This window comes from Macaca nemestrina, chromosome 14 (assembly GCF_043159975.1).
Source record: "Macaca nemestrina isolate mMacNem1 chromosome 14, mMacNem.hap1, whole genome shotgun sequence".
Classification (NCBI taxonomy): domain Eukaryota; kingdom Metazoa; phylum Chordata; class Mammalia; order Primates; family Cercopithecidae; genus Macaca; species Macaca nemestrina.
Genome location: NC_092138.1, coordinates 65,199,762 through 65,216,393, shown reverse-complemented (window position 1 = coordinate 65,216,393; position 16,632 = coordinate 65,199,762). Strand labels below are relative to the sequence as shown.

The 16,632-nt window shown below is 50.6% G+C and overlaps 2 protein-coding genes and 1 long non-coding RNA gene across 5 annotated transcripts in view; 1 reads left to right on the top strand and 2 right to left on the bottom strand.

Annotated features, from left to right (window-relative positions):
* Positions 1–4,549: 4,549 nt before the first annotated feature.
* Positions 4,550–16,632, bottom strand: part of LOC112427406 (small regulatory polypeptide of amino acid response) — a 47,126-nt gene continuing 35,043 nt past the window's right edge. Inside the window, exons 1-2 of one of the 3 annotated variants that reach the window (XM_024794051.2) lie at positions 6,580–6,860; positions 4,550–5,998 (exon numbers count right to left, since the gene is read on the bottom strand). In XM_024794051.2, coding sequence (XP_024649819.1) covers positions 5,469–5,741 — 273 coding nt within the window. In that variant the 5' untranslated portion in view covers positions 5,742–5,998; positions 6,580–6,860 and the 3' untranslated portion in view covers positions 4,550–5,468. Of the gene's footprint in view, positions 5,999–6,546; positions 6,861–16,632 lie in introns of those variants that run through there. The other 2 variants (XM_024794050.2, XM_071077994.1) reach the window with 2 other exon arrangements.
* On the bottom strand, positions 9,025–10,517 carry LOC105485750 (histidine rich carboxyl terminus 1). Its single transcript, XM_011748216.3, has one exon. The coding sequence runs from the start codon at positions 9,881–9,883 to the stop codon at positions 9,530–9,532; it is 354 nt and encodes a 117-aa protein (XP_011746518.1). The 5' UTR covers positions 9,884–10,517; the 3' UTR covers positions 9,025–9,529.
* Positions 11,596–14,777, top strand: LOC139358163 (uncharacterized). Its single transcript, XR_011612703.1, has 3 exons — positions 11,596–11,799; positions 12,667–12,718; positions 14,757–14,777. It is a non-coding gene; the product is annotated as an uncharacterized lncRNA (long non-coding RNA).

The following is a 16,632-nucleotide window of genomic DNA, read 5'->3' as shown; positions in this document are numbered from 1 at the left end:
CAAAATTAGCCAGGGGCGGTTGTGTGCACCTTTAATCCCAGCTACTCAGGAGGCTGAGGCACGAGAATCGCTGGAAACCCGGGAGGCAGAGGTTGCAGTGAGCTGAGATCGTACCATTGCACTACAGCCTGGGCGACAGAACCAGACTCTGTCTCAAAAAAAAAAAAAAAAGCAGATGGGTAGGTGCCAGCAAGGCTTTTGCTCAGGTGAACCTGGGGCAAATCAGATCCCCTGGCTCCCTTCCTCCTGAAGATATGAACAGGGCCCCTGAGAATTGGCTGGGTGCAGATATCACTTATGGAGGAAAATGACAGCTTAACATTGTTCTGCAGATTTGGTATTCGCCCAAAGTGGCTCACAGCCTGGGGGCTCGGTTCCCTCATCTGTAAAATGGAGGCGATGGAGTTGCTGTAAACACTCATGAGAGGACACAGAGGAAGCACGATGTGCCTGATGTGTCATAAAAGTCCAGTAAATGGGCCGGGCGCGGTGGTTCACGCCTGTAATCCCAGCACTTTGGCAGGCTGAGGCAGGAGGATCACGAGGTCAGGAGATCGAGATCATCCTGGCTAACACGGTGAAACCCTGTCTCTACTAATACAAAAAGTTAGCCGGGCGTGGTGGCGGGCGCCTGTAGTCCCAGCTACTCGGGAGGCTGAGGCAGGAGAATGGCGTGAACCCGGAGGTGGAGCTTGCAGTGAGCCGAGATCGCGCCACTGCACTCCAGCCTGGGCGACAGAGCCAGACTCTGTCTCAATAAATAAATAAATAAATAAATAAATAAATAAATAAATAAATCAGTCAGTCAGTCAGTCAGTCAGTCAGTCCAGTAAATGGAACCAGCAAGAGAAGTAGAATGAATGGAGAGAACGCTCGGTTTGGAAGCTAGGAGGCCTGAGTGCAAGTGTGGCTCCGCCCCCGATTCCAGGGTGACCTTGCACAGCCGCTTCCCTCACTGCCGCCAGATAAGCACTCCTGGCTTTGCTGCATGTTGGCGCCAGCCTCAGTCTTGTCCCTGCACGGCCACCTCCTGCCCTTGGGGACAGTAGAAGAGGCCACTGTCACAGAGAGAGGCTTCTGCTGCCCTGTTGCTGGGCCCCTCCCACTTCTTACACAGCAGGATGCACTGGGGAGAATGGCAGGAGTACCTGGGACCAACAGACACCACAGCATACAAAAATACACACACACTCACTACACACATACAGCTTACACACACACCACAGCATACAAAAATACACACACTCGCTACACAAATACAGCTTACACACACACCACAGCATACAAAAATACACACACACTACACACATACAGCTTACACACACACCACAGCATACAAAAATACACACACTCACTACACACATACAGCTTACACACACACCACAACATACAAAAATACACACACTCACTACACACATACAGCTTACACACACACCACAGCATACAAAAATATACACACTCACTACACACATACAGCTTACACACACACCACAGCATACAAAAATACACACACTCGCTACACACATACAGCTTACACACACACCACAGCATAAAAAAATACACACACACTCACACATACAGCTTACACACACACCACAGCATACAAAAATACACACACTCGCTACACACATACAGCTTACACACCACATACACATCATACACACTCAAAACACACTACACACATAGAACACACACATCTTACACATATATACCATATACACACTTATACCGTATACACACCACATACACTCACGCAAAACACACTAACATACAAAACACACACACTACACACATACACCTTACACACACACCACACATATCACATACACACCACACACACCACAACATGCACTCACACTACACACACTACACACAGTTTATGTACACACCACACACACACCCCACATGCACATCTGGTGTGAACGTGTGTAGGGGGCTGCCCACTTCCCTCCACTCAAAGTGTCCTCATCACCATCACCCCTCACGCTGCAAAGTGCAGGAGCCTCATCTCAGCTCTCCTGACCAGCCCCCTGTGCTCTTGCCCGGCGGGTCTGCCCTCTCCGAACCCTCTCCCCCTCCATAGGGTTGCCAGATAAAATGCAGGGTGCCCAGTTATACTTGAATTTCAGATAGACAATGAACAATGTTTTAGTGTAACTATGACCCAAATGTTGCATGGGACATATTTATACTAAAACGAATTCATTATCTGTCTGAAATTCCAATTTAACTGGATGTCCTGTCTTTTTATTTGCCAAATCTGGCAACCCCACACCCCCAGTTCTCTGCTCCCCACTCTCCCCACCTTCCTGTCTCAACTCCTGTTGCTTTTCCTCGGTCCCTCTCTTTGTCAGCCCATTCCAGGGTGCTGGCCTTGGCAACCCTCTTTTTTCAAACTCCTGCTTTCCTGGGACGGCTTCTTCCACCCCTTGGATCCACCTCCACATGGGGCTGGCCTCACTAGCATCCTCCGAGGACCTTCTCTCCAGCTCCGGATACAGGAGCCGCCCTCCCTGCAGCGACAGCATGTTGCCACACTGCAAGTGCCTCCAGAGGCTGGGCTTGCCAGCCTGGCGAGCAAGGCTGCGTCTCTGCTGCCTGCGTCATCCACTGTCCGGAAACATGCTGGCCAGATGTGGCCAGAAGCGCTTCCCCAGGAGCCGGCTCTTGTCCAGCCTCATCTCCTTGTGCCTGGCCAAGCTGAGCTGCTGACCTCCTTCCCCAACATGCGCTCAGAACCCCCATTCATGCTGTTCCTCCTGCCCGCAGTACCTCCCCCAAATTCTGCTTTCTGAAGTCCCCTCTCTTCTCCAAGTCCAGCTCACAAGGCCTCCTCCTCCCAGCTCCGCTTCCTTCCCCGAGCACCTATAGTGTGTTATCTGCAGGCTTATCTAGGTGTCCACGGGGTCCAAATGTCCAGTTGACCCCCACGTTCCCTTGGCAGGGCTGGGTACACAGTCAGTGCCCAGGCAGTGTTTACTGAATGGAGGAGTGAATGAATACGTGAATGAATGCATGGGTAAGTGAGGCGGCATCTACTCCAGGAGGAGACGGATGGGTGGGTGGATGGGTGGGCAGATGGGCCAGTGAACAAATGAAGAGCATGCCGGGCTTGGCAGACAGCATTCTCCTGCAGAGGGAAGCCAGGCTCCCTCCCCATGCCCACTTCATCAGCACTTTGTTTCCACGGCCCTGTGATTCCAGCCTGCAGACCCTCCCGGACCGACGTAGTGAGCGCTGTGACCACACAGTACAAGAGCAGAGCCCTGGGCCTGGCTCCTGGTGAAGGGTGCCTGAGCTGGAGCAGAGCTGACTCTGGCTGAGGAGAGGGGGAGACTGAGGCCCACTCTTCTCCCTTCCAGATCTTGCACAGCCGTCTCTCCCATCACGAATCTCCTGTGCCCAGGTTTTTCTTTGTGTCTGGACACACTCACCCACCTCTGACCAGTCCAGGTTCTTCCAAGAACAGGACCCCACTGAGTTCCTATGGAGATGTGCTGCCCAGGTCCCCTTTAAAGGAAGGACTTCGGCCAAATGCAATGGCTCACACCTGTAACCCCAACATTTTGGGAGGCCAAGGTGGGAGGATCACTTGAGGCCAGGACAGTTCGAGACCAGGTTTGGAAACATAGTGAAACCCCATCTCTACAAGAAAAGGATTTTTTAATTAGCTAGGCATGGTGGCATGCACCTATAGTCCCAACTACTCAGGAGGCTGATGTGGGAGGATTGATTGAGCCTGGAATTTGAGGCTGCAGTGAGCTATGATCACACCACTGCACTCTGGCCCAGGTGGCAGAGTGAGTGAGATCCCATCTCCTAAAATAAAATAAAAGAAATAATAATAATAAAATAGAAAGGAAGGACTTCGAGGCCTGCCTCAGCTGCAGAGAGCTGCCCTGGCTGAGGTTAGACCCTGGGGGAGGGGAGAAAGACTCAGAGATGGAGCAAAGCTGTGGAGATATTAATGACCTGCATCACAGTTTGACTTCTTCCTCTACCCAATCTTGCTTCTTCCTTCTTCCCCTTAAAGGTGATAAATATCTTGCACCCAAACTTTGTCTCACTGTTGCTTTTAGAGAACACAGCCCTCAAAAGTTCTCTTCCCTCCATCTCCAGGGCCTCCCCACACGTGCCAGTTCCCTTCTCTGTGCATCTCTGAGAGCCCTGTGTGCGGGGCTGGCGTCAGGAGTGTCCAGAACATGGTCCCAGGACCTCCTGGACCTGGGCTGAGCCCCGCCCACCATGCTCCTCCCCTTCCCTCTCTGTCAGCTTCACTCTCTCCCCGCCCCTTCCTGCCCCCCTCCCCCCGTCGTCCCAGCTCCCACACCTCTCCAGCTCCAAGCCACTCTCTCTGAGAGCCCTTCCCGTGGCAGCCACATGGCAAGGGCAGCCTGTCTGAACACCCTTAGAGGCCAGAGCCCCCCTAAAGCTCAGTCCTGCCCTCCTCAACAAACAGGTCCTGGGAGAGCCATCTATTCAGGGCTGGACACAGACATAAGAGCCAGGAGGCTCACAATTTTGCACCCTTCAAACCAAATTCCTTAAATATAGCACAGCATTTATTCCATGGCCACGGGAGAATGGGTTTTCTGTTAATAAAAACTGAATATCTCCTTATTTGTGATGAAAACAAGAGCTCTGAATGTAACATAACATTTTAACTTGTCTGGAATTATCTTTCGGTTCCTGATTTTTCTGTCACTCTGAAGTGACACAAGTCATTCACATTCTCTAAGAATAGAAGTGACCTGTTGGAATATAGCAATAAAGTCTCATTAAAAATATGTTTTAAAAATCTTATTTCTGGCTTTCCTGTCAATAAAACATATTGTACTTTCTGTGGCTCTTATTTTCTCTTCTGTTTCCTTTTGTGGTTTTTCAAATCAGATTTGGAAAGGCCCATAAAAGGATATACATTTTCAAATCTAAAGTAAATCACTTGTTCCCAGGAAGCACCTCTTTGGTTTCAGAATTTTAGGGCTGATTTCAGGCAACTGGCAGGGAGCAGGCCTCCAGGTTGGGTTCTGTGCAATGTGCAAAAGTAATCAATTGGGAGAGCAAGTAAGAAGCGGTTTCTAAAAATGGCCACTCGAGGGTGCTGCGTGCTCAGGTGGGAGTCATAGGCACACCGTTTACAATACATTCCAGTGATATTTCAGTGGCCGGTGTAGATCGCAAAGCCAGCCGACTGTGCAGTCCGGCGCTGTGTCTGTTCACTCACTCCTCAGACCCCTCCTAAGCCCCATCCTGTGGGTCGACCCTGGCTGGGCTGTCAGGGGTCCCAATAACAAGGATCCCCAAGCCTGGAGGGCAGAGAAGGCTGGAATGGGAGGAAACAGGAAGTTCACAGTACAGGAGGGGAAGGACAGGGAGAAGGCCCTTGGAGGAAGGGAAGGCCTAGGAAGGCCTGCTGAGGGGTGGGTGAGTCTGACCCATCAGCACAGCAAATCCTGGGGACTCAGGCCTCACATGAAGGTCCAGAAGTCCCGGGCACTCGGCACTGGCTGGGCATGGCGACCAGGCCCTGTGAAGAGAGAAGCCTCCTGGCGAAACGTGGCCACCGTGAAGCTGCGGCCAGGGCCCCCCTGAGGATCCTGGGCCCTCGAGTCACAGCTGAAGCAGCAGAGGACGCAGGTGATGGCCACAGTCACCACGAACAGCACCACCACCACCCCAATCACTGCCGTTTCCATGGCCCGCTGAGCAACCTTAGGTCCTCTCAGAGCCTTCGCTCCCATCCAGAACAGGAGGCTCTTGGCGATCACAGGTGCCCGGTGCTCCTCCAGCGGCTCTCCCTCTGTCTCCTAAGAAGATGCTGCTCCGAGTCCCTGGGTTGCTCCTGCTCCAGGCCATCGGCACCACCACGTGGCCCCACTGCTCAAATCTCAGATGATCTCTATTTTCTAAGCCTCAGGCCAGGCCTCCAAGAGCTATGGTCAGCTCCATGTCAGCTTCTAGAAGAAGCACTGTCCTGGAAGACGTGAGCACAGACTCCCTGGACACAGAGGAGGTGGAGAGGAGGGGTCAGAAGACGTCGCACAGAGACAGCCTAGCCAGCCCTGGCCCTCCCGTGACGCCTACGGATTTCAAGAGCAAGTTACACTCAGACCAAAGACAAAATACTCCCCCTACTGTGGATGCAGGAGTATCCCGGCTCCTCCCCAGGAGGGACCTTGGGCCAGTCCTTCAGTTGGCCTATCTGCTGCCTCCCCAGCCCGTGGGGGCAGGGACATGAGGAGGGAGGAAGGCATGCGCCAGCTCTGGGCAAGGCAGGGGACACTCACGGGTCACCCCAGGTGCCAGGGCCTTCAGCGGGGGCTGGAGGCAGGGGCAGGTTGCATTTGGCCTCCTTTTCTGCATGGCGCTGGGATCATGCAGTTTAGATAGAGTATCGTGTTCTTCCCCGGGAATCCCTGCCCTGTCCATGACTGTGGGGCTGTTTACCCAGAGGTCCCGGAAGAGCCTTCTTAGGTGCTGGCCTCACCCGCCCTCTTTGCTGCCTGCTCAGCCCGTTGCTCACACTCTTGTACTATGAAGACTTACCCTGGGCTTCCCAAGGGCCAGCCCTGGCTGTACCTGGTGCTGCGACCTCCTGGACTGGTGGCTGTCCCAGGGACCTTGGCGTCCCTCCCTGGGTGCTGCAGCCTCCGTCCTACTTGGAACTTGGCTCCAAGATGTCTGAGCAACTGTGAACACTTCCTGAATTCTTTCCTCCAATTGTGAGCGAGGGCCCAGGACCCGCACTGCAGCTGTCCAGCCCCCGCTCAGCAGTTATCCTGCCCCACCAGGCGCACCCCAGGCCATTTCCACCCTGCTCCCTGCCAGGAGGTCAGGGGAATAAGCTAGGCCCAGGCAACTGAGTTAGTCTGCCAGGTCAGAGCCCTTTCACACCCAACACCTCCTGAGACCCCCACCACTTCTAGAAAGGAGACTGGACTATTAGCCCCACTTTGTCCCTATTCTGGGAAACAGAGTCGTGAGAACAATAACTCCAGGCATGGGACCTCACCAGACATGATCTCATATAACCTCCCCAGCACCCCTGCATAGCGATAGCAATACAGCCTCCATTTTATAGATAAAGATCCTGTGGTCATAGAGGTTACATGACCTGCCTGTAGCCCATTCTGAATTAGCCATGTTAACAGAAGCAGCAGTGGCTGAGGAGGGACCGCCCTCCCTCCACTCCTAGCTCAGTGCACTTTCCAGTTACCGTCGCTCCACAGAGCGACCATCTGATTCTGTGATTTTACTGATCTGGGTGCAAAGTGCCAGAAAGGGCAGAGGGCTGGCCCAAGTTCACACAGCCTGGGGCCTTTTCAGTTTCTCCAAGGCCCAAGGGAACTTGCTTTAGAACCAGTATTAGGAAACTGGCACTTTGCACAGAATGGGAGAGCAGCTTTTCAGAGCAAGCGATGGCCTGTCGTATTCTCAATCTGTCCCTTTTCTGAGATGATGAGACCAGCTGGGCCGTGGGCTCCTCCTCCACATGGAGCAGGCTGTGGGCTGCAACAGGAAACCAGTTCCTTGGATTATTTGTATTAACTGGGATGGCCAGAAGGAAGGAGACGATGGGCAGATCTGCAGGGCCTGTGGTTTCAGATTGAGTTACCAACATCACCTCCTTAACTGGGGTGATAGAGGGCACCAGGGGACTATGCCTCAAGCTTGAACATATGTTCCTTTGACTTCTCATTGCCTGTTCTTCCTGTGTGCATGCAGCTGTAGGCCACCTGCAGATTGTCTGAGTGGTTCCTCATTTTTAAACTGGAATAAAGTCCGATTGCTCAGCAGGTTGTCTCCTGCCCTGCATAGGCTTCCTTTCCTGTTTCCGGCTTTCAGGGAACCTCCTCTCCATCTTTGATTCATCTGTGAAATCAGCCTGGAGATACTTGGGAAAGGGGCAGGGCTGCAGGGAGCAGCCAGAGGAGTCGTGGCAGGAATCCAGGAGGGGGATGAAGGGGGCTGGGCTAGGCAGGGCATGGGAATGGAGAAGGGGTTGGATTTGAAGGACACTGCAGAGAAAATCAACGCTGCACCGCAGCCTAGGGTCCACTTTCCCAACCCAGAAACCTAAGGTGGAGGAAATCAGTGTGAATTTGCCTCCTTCTCTCTCTCACACCCTCCTCCTCCAGCCCTCACAGAGAATCCACTGGGAAATAGAAAGGAAAGAGGACATTCTGTTCCCGTGAGTCACCAGGCCCCTGACTCTCTGGCTTGCTCTCCAGCCCCTCCCCACTGCCTCTCCTGGCCCCCAGTCCTCATCTCCCCCAACTTCCCACCTCATCTCACAGGCACAGGCTGAAGGCCTCAGAGCCAGACTTCCTCCCTCGCTGTGGATCCCACCAGTTGTTCACAGAGCATATTCCAACGAGCCTCCAGGCTTTGGCAAGGGGGCATCTCTGTTATCCAACCCATTGCAGAGAAGAGGACAGTGAGACCCCAGCATTCTCCCAAGGCCATCCAACACCCTGCACCCCAGCACCACAGACTCCACTTTAAAAAACTCCACTCGCTGCCTCCCAGCCCTCCCACCACGCACAGGCACCAACTGGGGCAGGATGGCTGAAGACACAAGGCTTGGAGAAGAAACCCTGACCCAGTTACCAAGGAAAGTGGATTCAAGGCAGCCAGTGGATGGGGCTTCCTCGAGTTTCAGAGCTCAGTCTGCCTCTGACATGGGCTGAAAAGAGTACGGGGCAGAGCCCTGGGAAGCGAGCCTCACAGTGGCTCCAACCTTCCTCTCCCCAAGGCCCTGAACTGTCCCATGGAAGGCCAGAGCCCTGCTAGTGCACACAGGACCTGCTGTGGACAGGGTTTTGTGCAAACCCTGAATCCTCCCTCAGAGCTCAGAAAGAGCCCACCCAATTCTTCCCACTCCACAACCAGCCCCTAAGACCCAGACAGAAGCCGCCTGCTCCAGGCACACACTTCCCATCAGAGAGGGAGGTCCCAGGGCAATGAGGACACAGGCCGGGCAGCTCCCTCCCTCCCGCTGCAATCAAGAGCCTCTTCACAAAAGCTTCTTAGTGGTTTTTATTTTCTTGGACTAAGGCACCGATGAATTGACTGTGCAGCCTCGTACTGCCTTCTCCAAACCAAAAGGACATTCTCAGGGCCTCTCCCAGTGCCCCGCCCGCCAGAGGCCTTTCAGCGGCCTGATGAGGAGGTCAAGACGGGCACTTCACATCCACTTGTGTGCTGGCTCTGCCAAGACACCCTTGTCACTTCTGGGGCTCACTGGTAGTTACAGTCACAAGGTGGGCTGTCCAGCCCCAAAAGAGCACCCTTACTCTCCACTCCCCAAACCCTTCAGCACTTCAGGCCCCAGTGTTCTTCAGTTCTCTGCGGCCGTAGTACACTGGGGCATAGCATGCAAATGCCGCCAGAGCAAGCCCCAGGCCATTGTTCCCCTCATTCACCCCAGAGACGCATCCTTCCACATGGAAACATGGGGTCCACTTGTCCTGGGAACGGATGGCAGGGCAGGGGCAGCTGCTGTCCACAGGCACCGGCGGCAGCAGCCTCAGCGAGCGTGGCGGGGGTGGTGGCGGTGGGGGTGGTGGTGGTGGTGGTGGTGGTGGAGGTGGTGAGGGGTGTGGCGGGGGTGGTGGTGGTGGAGGCCCACATTCGGCACGTGAGATACGTGGCCAGGATGATGGTGATGGTGGAAGATTCCCAGGTGGCCCCGCCGCCGGAAGGGCCAAGGCTGGGCCCGGCGGACTCGGTTTCCCCCTGCAGCTATACGGTTCCTCTCCACGTCACAGTCCTGCCGTCCATGGAAAAGGCAAGTGGCCAGCAGCAACAGTAGCAGCAGAACCGCCACAGCAGCGCCTGTGATCCATCCCACGAGGGCCGTGCTCCCCAGGAGGCCCAGCATCTGGGAGCCGGACAGTCCCTCTCTCCCCAGCAGCTCCTCACTCCTTTCTCCCCTTCAGCAGCCTCCGCTCAGCCCTCTCAGTCACTGAACTTTGTTGTCTCCGCTGCGGGCTGGAGAGCAGCCAGGGAATGTGGGCGAAGCCTGTTTGGACTTGCAACTGCTGGCCAAGAGTGAAGCCAGGCTGCTGTTAACTCTGAGGAGGCCTGGCAGGGAGGCCGGGTGGAGACAGAGGAGCTGTCAGGATGGATCTGGTTGAGGGAGGAGCCCTGAGTCTAGAGGAAAGAAACCCTCCTGGTCCCTGGCTCAGTGACTTTCCCTCTCCGGGTTTCAGTCTCCTCTCAGAGACTGTGTGGAACAGAGATGAACAACACGGGCTTTGGAGCCAGACAACTCACTTGCTGTGAGATTGTGCACAATTAACTTAACCTCTCTGTCCTCTGTTTCCTCTTCTGTAAAATGGCTGCTAACACTTCCGTCCTTAATAGGGCATTCTGAGAACTAAAGGAGTTGAGATGCATAAATCAGCAACACCAGCTCCTGCACACGTTTGCCATTGATATTACTGCAATGGACTCCATGGCTCAGGAGACATTGTCATCTGAGAGTCTGTGATTCCCTGTCCTGCAGCCTGCAGAACCCTCCGGGGCTGAGTCAGGCTCTGTCAGATGAGCCATCCTGAGCTCAGTGAGCTTGAGAAGCTCAGGGAGGCACCGCAGGCAGATTTTGCCATCCAGGGAGGTCCTCCATCCGGCTTGTGCTGGGAGGCAGGAGGGTCTGGGTGTCCGCCCAAGTTTGCTGGGAGGCAAGAAGGAGGCCACTGAGCTCAGAGAGGGCAGGCACAGGCCCAGCCTCCTGGTTCCCAGTTCAGCAGTCTCAACTGGCCATAAATGGCATGTTCCTTGCTCTGTCACACCCTCCCTGCCCAGCGGTGGTGAGTGCCATTCCTACCCAGTGGAGCATTTACAGAGCGGCAGGATCTGAGCAGTACTGACTCTCCCTCCAAGCCCACCCGCTAGGCCCAGATCCTCTGTGTTCCTCCTGGGAGGCGCCGCCCCATCCTGCTGACAGGCCTCAGCCACAGGTGCTCATTGTCTCTCTGGCAACCCTTTCTGCTGTGGGCATGCTGGGCTGTTCTCCAAGCTCTTCCTCACATGCAGCGGGGCTCCCCAAAGCCCCAGCTCTGTGTCTGGCTCTGCAGGGTCCCTCCAGGCTGAGTCCCCAGCCCCTCCCTCCAGGCTCACTTCCCCGCCGCCTGGAGGAATGTCAGCAGACACCGCAGGGCTGGTTCTCTGAGTTCTGGCGGCACCTCCACCCTGTGATGTTGGGCAAACCCCTCGCCCTGACCCAGCCTGTCTCCTCTGCAGAACTCCCAGGGCAAGAAGTGACCTCCAGGGACCCTTCCCCCTCTGACCTCAATCTGAGGTGAGTTCTCTCAGGGAGGCCTGAAACCCTTAATGAAAACCCTCAGCAGATGAAAAGGCTAAACATTCCCTTCAACCAAATTGGGCTCAGGGGGCAGCAGGTTTAATGAATCCTGGCACTTCTTTGGCCCTTGGGGGAGCCACTTGAACTTTTAATGATGCTGGAATAAGAACTCCTCCTGCAGACTCCTGGGGCCCTGGGAGCCTGGCTGCCTTCCCTAGGGAAGTTAAGCAGGGAAGTCTGCTGTGAGGAGGAGGAGGAAGCCAAACGGGATTTTCGTCCTCAGAACTTCTCCAAGAAGACTCCCACCCCACACCAGCCGCTGGCGGCGGGGCAGGACCTTACAACTATGAACCTGAAGAACTTCAATCAGCAAAAAGGGCCCCTTGGAATCACCCAGACCCAGCCTTCACTGACAGATGGAGAAACTGAGGCCAGAGAAGGGAAAGACTTCCCTAAGTTCCCCCGGCCTTGTGTGCTAATCTACACAGCAAGTACTCAACAGAGTACTGTCCCTGCAGTGAGGGAGCCGTCCAGAGTGAGAGCCTGAGATCAGCAGGGCCTTCCACAGAGACAGTGGGAAGATGAGGTGGAGATGCGAATAAACCTGGAGGGCGCAGGGGTTGGGGGGCCCCCTAACACATACACATACACATGACATCTGTTTCATTAGGTGCAGGCTCACTCCCCATCTGGGTAGTAGGATCCCAAAGTGAACATTTGATTAGATGCTTTGGGCACTCATGGGGGCAATGAGGGACAGCCATTGAGAATACAGTCCTCCGTGACTTAACCCATTTATGCCTAAGGTTGCAATTTTTTGAATTTTTGCAATCAGACCTTGGCAATGACCTTGATCAGTAGGATAAAAATAACTCCCACATGCTTAGCGTTCCAATAATGGAACACCAGGCATAAATGTTAAGAAGTGACACGGCCAGGTGCAGTAGCCTGTAATCACAGCATTTGGGGAGGCGGAGGGGGGTGAATCATTTGAGCCCAGGAGTTCAAGACCAGCCTGAGCAACATGGCAAAACCCTGTCTCTTTAAAAATTACAAAAGATTAGCTGAGCATGGTGGCACATGTCTATAATCCCAGCTATTCAGGAGGCTGAGGCAGGAGGATTGCTTGCGCCTGGGGAGTTGAGACAGCAGTGAACTGAGATCATACCACTGTGCTCCAGCCTGGGCAACAGAGCAAGACCCTGTCTCAAAAAAAAAAAAAAGTGACAGAGACCTTCTTGGAGGCTTGACTGTACACTGTACACAAGGGTTTGCAGGACTGATAACTTTAAGGACACTGTGGCTGTATTTCCAGATCCCCCGCCTCAGAAAAGCTTGTCATTGTATTTCTTCCCCAGGGTTGGGACTTCCTAGCCAAGGAACGGGAGTTCTAGACCACACAGCTGATGGGTAAGCTTTTCAAAACTCATATTATTTAGCTTCATGCCCATATTTCCAGGGTACACAGACTCATGCACATGCTTGTAAATCAACATTGCTCTGTAGGAAAACTCATACACCAATAATTGTGTGTGCACACACACATGTAAATATGCACAGGTGAATACAAGTTCCAGACAACTCAAACTTGTGCTTGTAGTAGCTGCAGGTGGTTCTTGGCAATCTAGCCATAGCAACCACATTGTTTTCACTAATTGGTGGCACCACCTAGTGGTGACACTGTAAATAAATCAGTTTTGTATTCTGACCTGTCAAAAGTTACAGTATCTGATGGTTGTTTATAGATCATAATTTGTACCCATGCATTTAAATCCTCTCTATTCCAAGTTCCTATTAAAATAGACAAAGAGGCAAAAGAGGGAAAATCCTATTCCACACCAGAAATCAATAAAAAAAATCAAATTATTGGCCCACAAACTTTAAGGAATTTCAACAAGATACAGTACAAATGGAACCAAGCTGATGGGTGTATTGACTAAAGAAGGACATTCCTGGGAAATAATGGAGGATACGCCCCAGGAGAGCCTCCCTAAAGCCCCATAGTAGACAGCCAGGACTAGGAACAAGGCTGAGATGGGCATAAGCGGGAAACAAATTGAGCAACCTTGGGAACTGCGAATGCCTACTCACAGAGAAGGTAGCGAAGGCTCAGCTCGTCTTTTGGTTTGCACAGAAAAGTAGGGACATTGGCCAGCAGGTTTCTAACCCAGGTGCTCGTGCCAGTTAGAGAAGGGGGGACATTCTTCCAGCCAACCTTGGACTACCTCAACAAATAGTGAAAACAAGTTGCAGAGCAGAACAGCAAATTTCTCTCCTGTTCTCAGAAGCTCTCCCTGCCCTAATCATGGTCGATGGGATCTCCCAATCTAGAAAACTAAACTATAAATATTCCATTTTTCTTCTTTTCCCATTGCCTGGAACCAACATGTTTGAAAATGATCTATATATCTTTCAGAGGGCCCATTTCAAATCTCAATTCCAAACATATGTAGATCTAGGTCCCTCCATAAAGTGAACAAATATGTAATAATATCTAGACATACAAAAAAAGATGTAAGTTATTGTATCTTTATCATTAGGGTAACTAGAATCTAAGAAACAAAAACAGTAAAATTCCGTAATGTATATTGTAAATACAATTCCAAAAGTCAGTCTATGTATGAATATGGAAAATATGCAAAAACAGGAAATTTATTTTCCAGTTAAAAACCAAATCTGGAAAGATTGCTTCGAGAACCTTCTGTATAACTCAGAAATAAATAAATAGATTAAAAGAGAGAGAAAGAAAAGAAAAACCCAGAAATCAAATACACCTATATAAGAGGCATTCCAGAAATAGAAAATAGAGCCCATGGAGAAACAATCATGAAAGAAATATAAAGAAAATTTCCTGACTTGAAGAATTAACTCCTTAGATCAAAAAGTGACTTAGTACTCAGCAAACTATCTATCTATCTACCTATCTATCTATTTAGAGACAGGGTCTCATTCTGTCACCCAGGCTGGAGGGCAGTGGCACAATCACAGTTGGCTCACTGCAGCCTCGACCTCCTGAGCTCAGGTGATCCTCCCACCTCAGCCTCTCAAGTAGCTGGGACTACAGGCGGATCCCATCATGCTGGCTAATTTTTTTTTAATTTTTTTGTGGAGACAGCGTTTTGCCATGTTGTCCAGGCTGGTCTTGAACTCCTGGGTTCAAGCAATCCTCCCAACTTGGCCTCCAAAGTGCTGCGATTATAGGTGTGAGCCACCACACCCCGCTTAAGGAAACTATTTAAAGAGGCCAGATCATCTAGTTATATCCAGGTAAAATTTTAACATTAAAACAATAAAGAGAAACCAAATGGTATAACCATCGTGGAAAACACTTTGAATTTTCATATAAAACTAAACACACTCTACCAGCTATTTACTGTTTCTAACTATTTACCAGCACTCACACTCCTTGGAATTTACCCAAATTAGCTGAAAACTTTTGTTCACACAGAAATCTGCATGTGGATGTTTATAGCAACTTTATTCATAATTGACAAAACTTGGAAGCAACTGAGATGGTGAATGGAAGCAGCAGGTGAATGGAAAAATAAACTGTGGTACACCAGACAATGGAACAGCATTCAGCACTAAAAAGAAATGAACTCTCAAGTCATGAAAAAACATGCAGGAAACTTAAATGCATATTGCTAAGTGAGAGAAGCCAATCTGAAAAGGCTACATATGTGTGATTCCGTCTATTTAACATTCTGGAAAAGGCAAAACTATGGAGACAGTAGAAAGATCAGTGGTTGCCAGGGGCTGGAAGGAGGCAGGAGGTAGAGCACAGGGAATTTTTTAAGGCAGTGAAACTATTCTATAAAACTCTATGATAGTGGATACATGTCATTTCGAAATTTGTCAAAATCCGTAGAATGTACAACACCAAGAGTGAACCCTAACGTGAACGATGGCCTTTGGGTGATGACGTGTCAACATAGAGTAGATTACAGCAAATGTACCTCTGTGTTGTGGAACGCTGGTAATAGCGGAGGGGGGATTCATATGGGAAATCTCTGTAGTCGCCACTCAAATTTCCTGTGAACCTAAAACTGCTCTAAAAAATAAAGTCTACTTTTTTAAAAAACAAAAGGAGTAAAGAAAATAATCCTACAAACCACAACAGGAGCTGTTTGAACTGTTTCAAAAAATAAAGAGACCATTTTTTATTTTTTAAATTCATATAACTTACTTTATAAAACTAGCGTAACCTGATACCAAGTATAAGAATCATATCACAAAAACACTACAAATCTCAGAATTTTTTTTTTTTTTTTTTTTTTTTTTTTTTTTTTTTTTAGATAGAATCTCGCTCTGTCGTCCAGACTGGAGTGCAGTGTCATGATCTTGGCTTACTGCAACCTCCGCCTCCCGGGTTCAAGCGATTCTCCTGCCTCAGTCTCCTGAGTAGCTGGGACTATAGGCACATGCCCCCACATCTGGCTAATTTTTTGTATTTTTAGTAGAGATGGGGTTTCGCTGTGTTAGCCAAGATGGTCTCAATCTCTTGACCTCGTGATCTGCCTACCTCAGCTTCCCAAAGTGCTGGGATTACAGGCGTGAGCCTCCGCACCTGTCCCAAATCTCAGAATTCTAACAAATTTATGTTATATCCCTAGCAGAACATTGGGAGACGAACACGCCATAAAATAAATTTATTCTAGGAATGTGAGGGTGGTTTCATATTTTAAAAATATGTTGCAATTAATTATATTAATAGGTTAAAAAAGTAAAACCATATGATCATCTCAACAGATGTCAAAAAGTAGTTAATAAAATTCACTATGCATTCCTGATAAATACAGGGATACCTCATTTTTATTGTGCTTCACAGATATTGCTTTCTTTTTTTTTTTTTTTTTTTTTCCTTTTAACGTATTGAAGGTTTGGGCTGGGCTCAGTGACTCATGCTTGTAATCCCAGCATTTTGGGAGGCCCAGGTGATGGATCACTTGAGGTCAGGAGTTTGAGGCCAGCCTGTCCAACATGGTGAGGCCAACCCCATCTCTACTAAAAATACAAAAATTAGCCAGGCATGGTGGCTTGCACCTGTAATCCCAACTACTCAGGAAGCTGAGGCACAATAATTGCTTGAACCCGGGAGGCAGAGATTGCAGTGAGCTGAGATTGCACCACTGCACTCCAACCTGGGTGACAGAGGGAGACTCTGTCTCAAAAATAAACAAAAACAAATTGAAGGTTTGTGGCAACCCACTTCGAGCAAGACTTTCGACACTATTTTCCAACAGCATGTGCTCACTTCATGTCCCTTTGTCACACATTTTAGTAATTCTCACCATATTTCAAATGTTTTCATCATTGTTATATCT